The following is a 13984-nucleotide window of genomic DNA, read 5'->3' as shown; positions in this document are numbered from 1 at the left end:
GTGAAACCCATTGCAGGCTTCACATCCAAGCAGCATCTTCCTGGAAGGGAGTGGCTTTTCCTAATTAGCACAAAATCACAGTAGAGAGCAGTGCTGCCCAATAGAATGTTCTTCATTGATGCCACTCAATGCAATAGCCACTAGCCACTTGGAGCTACAAAACATTAAAATGTGGCTAGTACAGCTAGGAAAATGAATATTTAGTTTTATTTCATTTTAATTAATTTAAATGTAAAAAGCCAAATCTTGGCTTGTAGCACCCATGTTCCTCTGCCACCCCGTTTTGAGGGTCAAATGTGCTACTTCTCTCATAGGTATTGATAGGGAATTTTATAAAAGGAATTTAAAAAAAGAGCAGTGATTACACAAAAATAACACATTCCAAAGGCATCTTTCATAGATCTAGAGTGTAATCCCAGAATTCCCTTTCTAATTGTCAATTCAACATTTCTCTTTGAATATCAAATAGTTAGCTCTCCTCTTTTGAAATTGGCTCCTTGTGACACCTTCCATGTCTCAGTCATTGGCATTTCCATCCTTTCTATTCTGTGGACCTAAAATCTTGATGCTATCACTGAGTTTTTCATTGACAATATACCCCAATCTGACCACTTCACTATCATTTCCACTCTGGTCCGAAAAGAGAGAGGTTTTCATCTACTTAGTTCACTGCTGGTATTCCCAGTGTCTAGAACAATGCCTGGTATATAGTAGACACCAAATAAATTATATTAAATTGCTAAGTAAATGAAAGTAACAGGCATATTTTCATGTGATAGACCTAGAACTTCTGAAATTACTGCCTCACTCAATGGACAACCAGGCTTGCCTGATGGAGAGGGAAGTCAAGGGCTTCCCTTAGCTGGATTGCTCTGGGAGACACTCTCCCCCCAAATGAGCAGCCAAGTCCAACAAATGTTAAGGCCTCTGGGAATTCTAATTTAGATAATATATGCATTCCAGATTTTGAAACAGAGTTAATCTTTAGGTTATTTTTTAGTAAATCTTGTTAATGAAGGGTAACAACCCCAGCAACTGTCTCTTTAATGATCAAAGAAATTTCCCACACTTCATTATGGTTTCCTGTGTTAATACACAGGAGTAGGGGGAAAATCCTCAAAAAAATACTTGATGTAGGCCATCATTTCCATCTCTCTCCATTGTAGATTTGACATTTCACTGATATTTCAAGCTCTTTTTTATCTTAAACCATGCATTGGACTATGTTGCCCCTTAGTAACCATCCTTATATTCTTCTTTCCATTCAGAAGTAGGCAACTCTCCCTTTGCCAAAGGCAGAGCCCAAATAAAAGCTAAATAAAAGCAAGAATCCTTGGCAGCACTGGGTTTGCAGTCAGTAACTAGGGAATCGAAAGAGAGAGAAGTGAAGAATTCTGGGCAACTTTTATCTACCTTTACAGACATTTCGACTAGATTTGTAGTGGCTCAGAATTTTTAATGGTGCATTTTGATCAGCTGTTTTTAAAAGGTGAGGCATTACCCTTACTCTAAATTCCTTACCTTTCAGATTCCTTTGGCCATTCTTGAGAAAAGAAGGTAAAAAACAAACAATTGGGATGGTGAGTACAAATGTTGCGACAGACAACGGCATCGGGAGCCATGACACTGTCGATGTTATTGTCTGCAAACGCTGTACCAGGGAAAATGTCCCTGATACAAGCTGTACAACAGAAGAAACCATGTTTAGGGGATCAGTTCACCAACAGAACCTGTGGAATCTCAATCATGGAATCTGTCAATTTCATATACAGTAGTTTGGGGGGGTTGGTGAGGAAGTGATGAATGGGGGGAACACAGAGGAGTGTTAGGCAGCGAAATGCTCTGTAGGACACTATAATGAGGGATACGTGTCCTTATATAGCTGTTCAAGCCCACAGAATGCACAACCCCAAGAGTGAATCATGATGTCAACTATGGACTTCTCGTGATTAGGAGGTGTCAGTGCAGGTTAACCAGTTGTAACAAATGTACTGCTCTGATGGGAGGTGTTGATCATGGGGACACTGTGGGCCTGGGGGAGTAGAGAGTATATGGGAAATCTCTACACTCTCCCCTCAATTCTGCTGTGAACCTAAAATCACTCCAATGAAATAAATTCTTAATCATTTTTTTTAAAGTTCATTTATCTCAAACTCTTTCAAAAAGCTTTTAATTGGGAACACTGAAGTGATTATTTTAAACTTAAATTCAAATCTGAACTTGAATCATACAGGACATCATAAAATGCTTCACATGAAGGAGGCAAAATGTCATTAGGTCCATTTCATCCATGAATGTAGATGGGCACCCTACCTTAGGCCCATCACTCCTACCATCAGCAACTGTTATTTAATGGTCAAGTCACCTCATTAAGGAAGCCATAGTTTACCCAGGTGAGAAAGTGCACAGGGTTTCAGGGAAAATCCAGACACCACTTCGCTGAGCTTTGATATGTTGGTTGGCGTCCCCTCTTGGGTGTACTTCAAATGACAAATGTTACTGAGTAAAAACAAAAATGGAAAAATGGTTTATTCTTCCAAATGCTAGTAAGAAAAACCATCAGGTGATATAAGACACTCCCAGCTGGAGACCGCCTGAGCAATACAGCTAAGGACTCACTCTGAAAAGCACTGATCTGGAGGCTGGCTAGCTGCGCTTGAGTCTCCACTCTGCCAACACCTGTGTTCCTGTGAATTTTGTCACCTTGATTTTTCATCAGTAAAATGACAACTTGAGAGGGGCGGTGAGATGACAATAGGAACGTAAGAATCAATGACTTCTCAGGCCCTTCTCAGCTTTAGCACTGTAACTTTTTTGTAGTGCTTAGCAACTCCCAGTTTCCTAGCTTAGTCACATCCTGTTGAGTCTTGGATGTAGTTTGAGGTGAGCTAAAGATAAAAAAGCTTCAACCTTAAGCATGAGAGTTTAATGATTAATTTGGGAGGGGGGTTGTTTTGCTTTATTATTGTTGTTTTTGAAATACATATTTGGTGCTTTATTTGCTCTCCCCTAGTCTCCTTTTTGTGACCGGGGAGAGCAGAATGTTAAAATCCAAATAGTAGTCATTTGAACTTAGTTCCCTGTTTCCACTGGATTTCAGAGAACTATAGTTTAATATAAAAATCTAGAGCATCCCGAATTATTTCTAAGTATTAAAGTTATAATATTTTTTCCTAAATTTTTAACAAAGAGAACACTGATTAATCATTAGCGATCAGATCTTGTATATTCTTATACCATAGAGTTAACCCTGGAATGTTTCGAAATCCAGCATGGGGCAGGTTGGAACATTTCACATGCACTTCAGTTATTTTGTCTTAGGTAGGAAACTGTTGTTTGGGGAACTACAAGTAGGTTTTTTGTTTGTTTGTTTTTTTAAATATAGGGTCAGACTCTAGTATCCTTTAGGCTGGGGATGGAATAGGCCAGTTTTAACTGTTTCAAAATTGCCAATTTAAAAATGTAGTACTTTCCATGAAGAAAACTATGAATATTTATTCTAGAAATGTCTCTTACTGGATAAAAATAAATTTTGGCATCAAACTGATGCAACATATTTTAAAGAATCCCCAGTTTGCTTCCCATCCGATGATCTACTGTCCACAGGCTCACTCACCGGTGCTCTGAGCTTGGGAACTGCCCTGTCGCGTAGGTGAAAAAGAGACAGTGCATGTCATCGGTGCATCTGGCCTGGCACTCCTCAGCGTCCCTGGTGACAGAGCTATTGTAGTCCAGGCCCTTCATGTCTAGGCCCTCATAAACTTCTGTGTTGCAAGCTGGAAATAAAGGCAGAAAGTAGGGTTATCTTTCAGACTCCGGGGCCGCTCAGAGAGTTTTACTTGTAGCAACTGCCCCTCCCGACTTACTCTTTCAACCCATCCACCTTCCTCAGAAGTCCTTTGTTTTTATGTTAATCTACTTAATTCCCACTCTCACGTGGAAACAGGAAAAGAAAGCCAATGCCCTTCTTCTATGACACAATATTAGACTTGTCAATTCTTGTTGCAGTTTCCTGACCCGCCTCTCTTGTCTCCTTCGCTCACTGATTGACTGGTTCACTAATTAACCTATTCAAGCATCTATGTCACTATTAAGACAAGTGACATCTCAACACTTGCTTCCTTTGATTTGAATTAACATGTTTAATAAGGACTTTATATAAAACTTTAAGCTGCGAAGGAGGGAAAATGAATGATGAGCGCTGATGTAATGAGATAGGTCTATGAGATGAATCTTAGTCAACTATAATGGGGGTAAGGGACATGCATGCCTGTTTGCTGATTTTTACTCTACAAGAAAGAACTTCATTAGGAGACTATTTCCATACATCAGGGTTTTCTTTTATAGCCATAAGACCAAACCTGATGCAACTATATGTATATATCACAATAACTAGTATATATATATGTAAATATATATCTATTTATTTAAAAAACTGTGTGTTTTTGTGTCTTTTTTCATTATTTTAGAGAGGGGGGAAGGGAGAGAGAGGGAGAAAGAGAGAAGAGAGAAATATCAATGTGAAGGAGATACATTGATCAGCTGCCTCCCATCCCTGCCCTGACTGGGGGTCAAACCTGAAACCTAGGCATGTGCCCTGACTGGGAACCTAACCCACAACCTTCTGGTGCAGGAACCACGCTCTAACTAACCGAGCCACCTGGCCAGGGCCGTGACTGGTGGTGTTTATTAATCCTGATAAGGCGTCTTACCACTTATGTGGCATGAGCATTGCTTGAAAGAGTGTCCAGAAACAGCTCCTGTCATGTTTACCCTGGGCAGCGTTTCCGTGACACTGTCTTTCAGGGTGCAAGTAAACCTATTTTTTAAAAAAATAGCATTATTGGGTGGAAATTTGTGTTTTAAAATAATGCATCTTGCCTTTTTTTCTCTTAATTTCCCCCATCACCATTTATCCCCCCGACACCCTCTTCCATGTCCAGCCCTCACCCTTCAGCCACCACACTGCAATGTCACCACGCAGAAAGTCAAAGAATGTCACTACACAGAAAGTCAAAGAGAAGGCAACAAACTACTCTCTCTCCCACCAAAACAAATATTTTCTCAGCAGGACTGCGAGTTTGGTTTATTCAGCCCAACATCCCCACATTCAAAAGATCACATATCCTAATACTGCTTCCTAATAGGAAACGGGCGTGGGCAGGCCCAACGCAGCTGGCTGCTGTTTTCGTAGAGCCCATGAGCTAAGAATGCTTTCTATATTTTAATGGTTGCATTTTAAATGGTTATGTAAGTACTTATATAATTCTATGATTTTTGCCTCCAGGCCCATAAAGCCTGAAATATTTATTCTCTGCCTTGCCAGCTCCTGTTGTAGAGTCTAGAACAGTAAATTTTGTAACTTCGGGATGCTATGTAAATATTTGTGAGTCCAGTAATAACACACAAAAATATTGATAACTTAATTTGGCAGTAAAGCTTTACTATTAAGTTTTCAAGCTCAACATGGAAACAAATGCGGTGGGTGGAATGTTCTAAAATGTAAAAAATATAACTATAGCCTGGCTGGCGTGGTTCAGCGGTTGAGTGTCAACCCATGAACCAGGAGGTCAGGGCTCCATCCCCAGTAGGGGGCATGCCAAAGACAGCTGATCAATGACTTTCTCTCATCATTGATGTTTCTCTCTCTCTCTCTTCTCCCTTCCTCTCTCTGAAATCAATAAAAACATATTTAAAAATATATGACTATAGAGACAAAACCACCAAATGCAATTTGTGAGTCTTTATAAAATTTTGGTTAATAGCTATACATTACTTTTGGGGGACAGTTCAGATGATATTAAGGGATCCTTTTAAATGTTTTATGTTTTTTGTGTAGGACAATGTATGTTGACATAGTTAAGGGTGAAATGTTATAATGTTTTCAAACTATTTCACATTGTTAAACATGCACAATACAGATTACTAAAACACAAATGTCAAAAAGTCTTGGAGATGACAGGGGATCACTACATTCTTTCATCACCTTTATAAAATTTAATTTTTTCTAGTAAAATTGTTGAGGGAAAAGTATTCGTTTGCATAATATCAAATATCAATACTCAATTGAAAGTCAAAGGGGAAAATAACTACGAGGCATAAAGGTACAGAGAAATAAGAAAACATACCATTAATATCGAGACCACAGGGAGGATGGACAGTTCATCCTGAGAATTATGCCTATTCCTCACTGATCTGTCTGAACACCATATTTCTTCTCTAATATTTACTATTTCATTTGAAGGGAAATATATTTTTTGATTAACATTAAATTTCATTAGATGGCAGATGGAATTCTATTAGTAGGTAATTGTCGTGTAAAATCCAGTTTCCCTAGGTAGAAATGCAAACACGTACCATTTGGTAGGATCTACAGCCGATGATTCAGCCATGAACGTGAAGAGCAAGCACCTTGGGTGATGGGTGCAGATGACTTGGCAGTGCTCAGCGCTTGGCGTAAAAACAGTTGTAAGGTCACCTCCTTGGAAGCAGGTGTCTTTGAACAGCTTAGTCACACATTCTGTGATGCAATGCATGGCAGGTGTTATACGGGACTTTAGAAAGCACCTGTCTAATTAGATAATTTCACAATGGCAAGCCAAGGAGATTGGCTTAACATAAACTTTCCTGAACTTGGAAATCGGGCAGTAAACACCTTTATGTTAGTTCATTGGATGAGCAGCCTCAGACAGAAAAGAAAGTCACCAAATAGCACATTTGCCTCCATGGAATTGTGCTTATGAGTGACTGTCTTGGAGACGTGGGTACATTGTGGGTACTTGAATCATTTTTCAGACTTTACTAGCAAAAGATGCTCTTTAACACCCTATGCAAGTCTAGAATGGCCTCCTGCTTTCCCCTTTGCCCTCTGCTTCTCTGTCCAAACCCCATGTTTATTTGAAACAAAAGCTCCAGCGAAATCATTAGCGTTTGATGGCCCTGGATGTGATAACATACATCTCCTCACTATTTAAAATAGGCCAGTTCAGTAACAGGATCCTTAAACCCTCCAAAATAATTAAATTCCCTTCAGCTAAAACCACATATAAGGTTTTTTTACAAAAATAAATTGCATAAAATGAATTTTTTTTCTGTTTTTAGAAAGAGATCTGATATTCTGGATTGTGGTTTTGGGGTCATTATTATTTAGTCAGTGAATGAAAGTTTGTAGTTTTTAATCTTGGTAAATTCTCAAGTCAGGAAACAAGTTATTTCCAGTCCATAGTTACGATAAACCTCTACTTACCACCAGAAACTGAGGCAAATAAAATGAAAGGGACCATCTGGTATAATAAAGTCATCCTACACAAAAAAAAAATGTGCATGTTTTAAAACATAAACTGTGACTTTCTAATTAGTTTGCCAACATCGGGGTTTACATGAAAGACAGAGGGAGAGGGGAGCTTAATCCCCAGTGTTCCCAGCGTTCCTGTCATCATGCTGAAGCTTATCAACCCCAAGGCTGGCCGTGCTCGGTGCTGTCACAGTTCTGAGGACCCCAGCTGACAGGGCCCCCCCTCTTCCTCTCCTCCCCCAGCTCACCCTTCACCAGATAGTTCTCATTGTCATCACCTGACTCCTTTCCTCACCCTGATTTTTAAAATTTTTATCTTCTCTTCCAATTTATTTTTCTTCTTTCCACCTTTGAACTCTCTCTCTGTATCTATCAAAGTAGATGATTTTCTCCTTATGTTTTCTATTTTTAAAATTCTGTTGCAAGTAGATGACTGGGTTGACTTGGTCACCTATAGAGGTATTATCCGCATGAAGCCCTGAACTATGAACAACTATTAGCGAGATAAATCAAGACTTCTGATTTTTTAATATTTGCTCTTGAATATCTTTCTAATTTGTAAAATACTTATTATTGACTACTAACTATTACTTTCCTTTCATTTTGTGTCTCCTCTCAAACTGGTTATGAATATTAACTAAAAATTTCTAAAATGTTAAATCAGATAAATTTTAAAAATCAATCGTCTTATATTACAAATTTTAAAACCCTGTGGTAGAAAAAAGCACTTCAAGGAATAATTGCATGAGAGAAATGATAAATAATAATTTTCGAAACCATACCTGAAAAAACCTTGTTTGATGAAATTCTTAATGAAAGTGGTTTTTTCTTCAATTTCCCTGTGTGGCTTAGCAGCTGGGCAAGCTCACATTTAGTATGCCTGCTAGCCAAAGCTCCATTTAACCACACTTTCAAACAGCAACTATTAATCATTAATTCAAGGCTGACTTGAGTCTCCCAATCTGAAAAGAAAACGGGAGGTCTGTGGATGGAACTTCAGCTGCTGGGGGTTGAGGCGAGGAGCCTGCTCTCCTGGATTCGCCTTCCCTGTATGTAATGTGACCTCCTCAGAGGCCTACGCAGAAGCCCTCAGTTCTGAGGCGCTAAGCTCTTTTTTATTCCACTTGCAAACATTAAAAGTCTAAATTAATTTTTTAAAAAAACGACAAACTATGGGACTTTCATACCTTTCTTTGGATTTTGGCTCACTGAAACACAAATGGAGATCTAGGGGAGGACATGTCTAGCTGTTGCATAATAGGCAATAAATAAAAATAACAGATCATTTCCCTTTTTCCTAGAGGGTGCTTCCTAGTGGTCACCTTGTTGCGGTTCATAGACAGGAAAGCTTGCGAAATACTTCTCTGGGTTTCATCTGATTACATTTCTGTTAAGAGCCTTCCCATTGACTTTGAAGAGGGGCTAAGCCCTGTAGACCGCATACTGATGCTATCCTCTGGTGCTGGATCCATTCATCAGTTTCCTAATCATGTCGCTTGAGTGGAAACCAGCCTCCATCACTGTAAATCTGTGGGTCCTTAGCCAACTTGCTTGATCTCTCTGGGCTTCAGGTTCCTCCTTTATAACATTAGATATTAACTAGCCCTAAGGATTTCTGTGTGGTCCCTGGCAACCTAAAATAAATAAAATTTAAAAATTTATAAATATTTTTGATTTAAATAAGTTTTATTTATTTATTTTTATTATTTATCTTATTTTTTAACTTCTGTTGAGAGTATTACAAATGCCACCCCCCTCTTTTTTCCTCTTTTCCTCCCACCACCTGGTTAAATTTTAGAGAAAGAAATTTTTATTGTTCGGAGAAGACTTAAATTTTCCATAGGAAAACAAAGTAAGATCTCAGTTTTAAAAAATATTCTGAAGATGAGGGGAGAAATAAAATTACAAGTTTGCCCCGGTTCGAGATCTCATTTTATCTCGACCATGATAGTATTGTCATTATCTGAACGGTTTCTGAAGGTGTGCCATACCCAGTTCCTGCTGGCCAAATGCTTACGTAGGAAGGTGACCCAAGCTTTACACAACAGGTTTGCTGCCAGAACACAGGTGTTGTGACAACCACCACTAAATCAAAGCCAAAATAGGAAGGGAAAGGCTCATACCAACATCGTTGGACATATAAGTTCGGGCAAGTCTACCACTACTGGCCACCTGATCTACAAATGTGGTGCAACTGACAGGAGAACCAATGGAAATTTTGAGAAGGAGGCTGCTGGGGTGAGGAAGGCCTCCTTCAAGTCTGCCTGGGTCTTGGGGAAACTGAAAGCTGAACGTGAGCATGATATCATCATTGACATCTCCCTGTGGAAATTTGAGACCAGCAAGTATTATGTGACCATCATTGATGCCCCAAGACACAGAGACATTATCAAAAACATGCTTACAGGCAAGTCTCATGTTGATTGTGCTGTTCTGATTGTTGCTGCCGGTGTTGCTGAATTTGAAGTGTGTGTCTCCAAGAACGGTCACACCTGTGAGCGTGCCCTGTTGGCTTACACACGGGGTGTGAAACAACTGATTGCTGGTGTTAACAAAATGAATTCCACTGAGCCACCTTACAGCCAGAAAAGATACAAAGAAATTGTTAAAGAAGTCAGCACCGACATTAAGAAAATTGACTACAACCCTGGCACAGTAGCATTTGTGCCAATTTCTGGTTGGGACAGTGACAATATGCTAGAGCCAAATGCTAACATGTCTTGGTCTAAGGGAGGGAAAGTTATCTGTAAAGATGGCAATGCCAGTCGACCCACCCTGCTTAAAGCTCAGGATTGCATCCTGCCGCCAACTCATCCAACTGATAAGCCCCTCCGTCTACCCCTGAAGGATGAACCACAGAATTGGCGGTGTTGGTACTGTCCCTGTGGGCCAACTGGAGACTGGTGTTCTCAAACCCAGCATGGTGGTCACCTTTGCTCTAGTCAACTTTCCAACTGAAGTCAAGTCTGAGAGATGCACCATGAAGCTTTGAGTGAAGCTCTTCCTGGGACCATGTGGGCTTCAAAGTCAAGAACCTGTCTGTCAGACATGTTCATTGTGGCAATGTGACTGGTGACAGCAAAAATGACCCACCAGTGGAAACCGCTGGCTGCAAGCTCCGGTGATTATCCTGAGCCACCCAGGCCAAGTCAGGGCTGGCCATGCACCTGTGCTGGACTGTCAAATGAATATTATCATCTCCACCCCAGTCCTGACCAGTGGTGGAAGAACAGGCCCAGAACTGTTTTTCTTAATTGACCATGTAAGTTTAACCTATAGAAGGAAAGGAGAATGTTTTGTGGGTCATTTGCCTGTGGGGTTTTTTGTGTGTGTGTGTGGCAGTTGTTATTAGTTTTTTAAATCAGTACTTTTTAATGGAAACAACTTGACCAAACATCTGTCACAGAATTTTGAGACCCATTAAAACAAAGTTTAATGAGAGAAAAATGACCTAAGATAAGGACCACTGGACAACTTTTTCAGAACTCTTACACAAAGGGAAATATGGGGGAAAGAGAGAACTCATGGAAGGTGATAGTGAGAGAATAGTTAATAAAGGTAAATTTGTAGATTAGCTCCCATATAAACTCATCTGAGACTTTTGAGAAGAGAGAAGCTGGCATTATGTTTTATAGAACAGAAAGTTAAGGAAAATTTGACCTTGGAAGAGGTCTTTATGTAAAATGCCAAGGAATTATTGAGACATTCTATCTGGCAGGCAGTTATTCAAATATTTTTATTTGATCTGTTGCTAAGGTTTTATGGCCTATCTGAGCATAAAGATTCCTTAGTTGCTTCCTTGAGTTTCCAATTTAAAATTAGATACATTCCAGCCACAGAAAAATCACATATTTGTGATGTTCTGCTTTTTACCAAGCTCAACGCGGAATGGCATATTTATGCCAAGACAGGGTTTCGTGAAAAACTGATATGTGAAATTATATAAGATCCTTATATTCCTGTATTGTTTAACCATGAAACCCCATCTCTAGCCTAAAGCCCCAATAAAAAAGACTATAATGATAACTCTCCAACTCTATTGAGAGAAGCAGAAAGACTTGAATGAGAGAAATACTTCACTGGGAAATCTAATCATATTTTCCTAAATTTGGTTTAGCTACTTAGTGAAATCTCTAAATCCATTGAAATAATATAAGGGTTCCAAAAATATTTTTCTCTATTCAAATAAAAGTGGAATAAGAGTCTTAATTGCATAGAAAGTCTTTGAGATTAAATAATCCTTCCTTTCAAACTGACAGTAAGTATTCTAAAAACTTTTTCCAACTAATGCCATTGCAGCTTAGAATCCTCATATTGATTACTTCTATCTAAAGATAAAGCCGCCCCTCCTCCTGCAATGAAAATGGGGAATTGTTAGGCAAAATCTCAGAAAGAATCCAGAATTTAGTCTATAGGGACCCAAGTGCAAGTCAGAATTCAGGGTCATTGGTGACTTCAAGTCCTCTGTCTGCGACAGGGAACACCACACAGACCTGCCGCTGCCAGAGGCCCCCTCTGTCCCAGCACAGCCAGCTTTCTCTCGCAGCTCCTCTCTCATCAAGACTTGCTTTGAACAAGGGCACAGCCACCCATGTCCTACAACCCCTATCTTGCTGCTCCTGAAATAGCCCCTTTTGGTCACAAGGTTTTAATCCTGGCCTTAGGGCAGGGTGTCTCAACATGGCATTGCTGGCGTTGGGGCCAGATGATTCTTTGTTGTGAGACACTGTTAGTGCCTCATAGGATGTTTAGCAACAACCCTGGCCTTTACAGTAGATGCTCACCCAGGTGTGCCAGCCAAAACTGGCTGTAGACGTTACCAAATGTCCCTGGCGGGGAGGGAGGTTGGGGGCAAAACTCTCTGGTTGAGAACCACTGCCTTAGACAATAAGGGAAATAATAAATGACCCCGCCACCTTTCCCCTTCTCGTGGTTTGAGGATACGCCATACGGGTCGTCATCTAGGATACGAATGCCGACTTTCATCCTGGTTCTGTACTTGCCATGACCTTGAGCTAATATTTTTATTCCCTCAAGCCTCCATTGCCTCATCTTTAGAATAAAGATGTATTCACTCAGCAGACATTTATTCAGTGCCCATTAGGATTCAGTGTGAAACAGGACCCCCTTCAAAGTGCTTCCCAGTTCAGTGAGGAGATAAACAATAATTAAAAGCCTTAAGTTGAAATCAGAGGTCTCCCACACCTTGGCAAGAAAGGAGAGCGACGTGGGAGTGCGTGGCTAACCTATCACATGTGTACATGAGTGTGTTACCCACTCGCTGCTGGTGGCACTGTCCGAGGCCCGTTCCTCCTGCGTGCTCTCTGCCTTCCTCCTGAGGGTGAAGCCACTGCGGTCTCTCCCCTCCTTGGCCTCCTACCCACTTCTCAGTGCCAAAGGCTCCCTCTGTGCTACGGGTCCTCTGGTCACCCCTGTACATGAAGGCGCTGCGAGCCGTGCCAAGGCCGGTCCAGTACCTCTGACTTGGGCTGGCAACTTTAAAACGATCGTTCATACCCCAGGGGAGGTCCACATTTCAAAACTCTCTTCTCAGTTCTGCCCAAACAAGCTCATGCTCTGACCCACAAAAGCCCAGCGGTTACCACAGGCACTGTCCCAACGCCCTGTACAATGAGCGATACCGACAGGCCGCAGATAAAGGGCTTCACTGCAAACCATTTTCTTCTGTTTAAACGAAAAACAACATCCACGCAGAACAAAGACCAATATCTTTATTACATGCCACGGTAAAAGATGAGGGTGTGTTTATTTTTAATCCTTTCGTGGAATCCGCCAGATGTGATGAAATCTGGAGACTTTACTGGAGGAAATGTCACTCTTCAGTTTCCTATTGTAGGGTTTGTGAAGGACCCAGGCCTCGGGGGGGGGGGGGGGGGCCTCCACCGTTAGCCCTTCCTACCACTGAGAGTCTTTGAGGACAGAAGGAAAACCTCCGCCTCTTCTAGAAACTTTTCTCTTTTTCTACATATTTGGTAAATGGCCACTTCTGTGTCAACATTACCATCAACTTAACTGAGCCGAGCCCAGCCGCCAGGTGCCGGTTGTGACGGGCAGGGCAGGAATGTGTGTCACATTACATTGAGATTTGTCATTCATTCCAGGGCTACTTGTTCCTGCCAAGAATGTGCCAGGCTGAACTCTGTGAGGATTCTTATACCTAATCATGCTTCCTGAATTACTATTACAGATGCCAGCGCCCACTGACCCGCAGCCAAGTAGATTCCCCGCCTGCCACGAAGGCCACGCCCTGAGCCTGTTGCAGGAGCTGCAGTCAGGCGCCTGCAGCCCCGCAGGCCACCGCTGCATGGCCAGCCTGCAGCCAGCCTTGCGGCCACACCATGGTAACCAAAGTAGAAGGTCAAAGAGAAAAGATGCCGCACCCTCCCACGTTCAGGCAGCTCATCTCTTTCTTAGAAAAATGAACATCACACAGGCTTCTTCCCTCCCCTCGGCAAAAGGCCCCAAGCTCCCTGGCTCTCCTCCCCCAGCAAGGAGGGCAGTGGTGGGCTTGGTGGCCTTGTGGTGACGCACAGAGTCCTCCCGAGGTCCACTGAGGCCCAGACCAGCTCGAAGACTAGAAAGGCCTCGGGCGCTGGGCTGGAACCTGGACTCCGCTTTCTTCAGTTGTGTTTCACGATAAAAACAAGTCACTCGTTAATCACAGCCTTT

The 13984-nt window shown here is 41.4% G+C and overlaps 1 protein-coding gene and 1 pseudogene across 1 annotated transcript; one reads left to right on the top strand and one right to left on the bottom strand.

Moving 5' to 3' along the window:
• Nucleotides 1-3612: 3612 nt before the first annotated feature.
• On the bottom strand, nucleotides 3613-7301 carry LOC148093631 (coagulation factor XI-like). Its single transcript, XM_087813604.1, has 4 exons — nucleotides 7247-7301; nucleotides 6358-6520; nucleotides 4713-4819; nucleotides 3613-3776 (listed from the first exon to the last, which is right to left on the bottom strand). Exons 1-4 carry the CDS (start codon nucleotides 7299-7301, stop codon nucleotides 3613-3615), a joined length of 489 nt encoding a protein of 162 aa, XP_087669730.1.
• A 1937-nt stretch (nucleotides 7302-9238) lies between these two features.
• Nucleotides 9239-13841, top strand: LOC107534035 (putative elongation factor 1-alpha-like 3 pseudogene; annotated as a pseudogene).
• The last annotated feature ends 143 nt before the right edge of the window (nucleotides 13842-13984 follow it).

The sequence above is a fragment of the Miniopterus natalensis genome, chromosome 2, assembly GCF_054644295.1.
Source record: "Miniopterus natalensis isolate mMinNat1 chromosome 2, mMinNat1.hap1, whole genome shotgun sequence".
In the NCBI taxonomy this organism is placed as follows: Eukaryota; Metazoa; Chordata; class Mammalia; order Chiroptera; family Miniopteridae; genus Miniopterus; species Miniopterus natalensis.
This window is presented reverse-complemented; position numbering and strand designations above follow the sequence as displayed.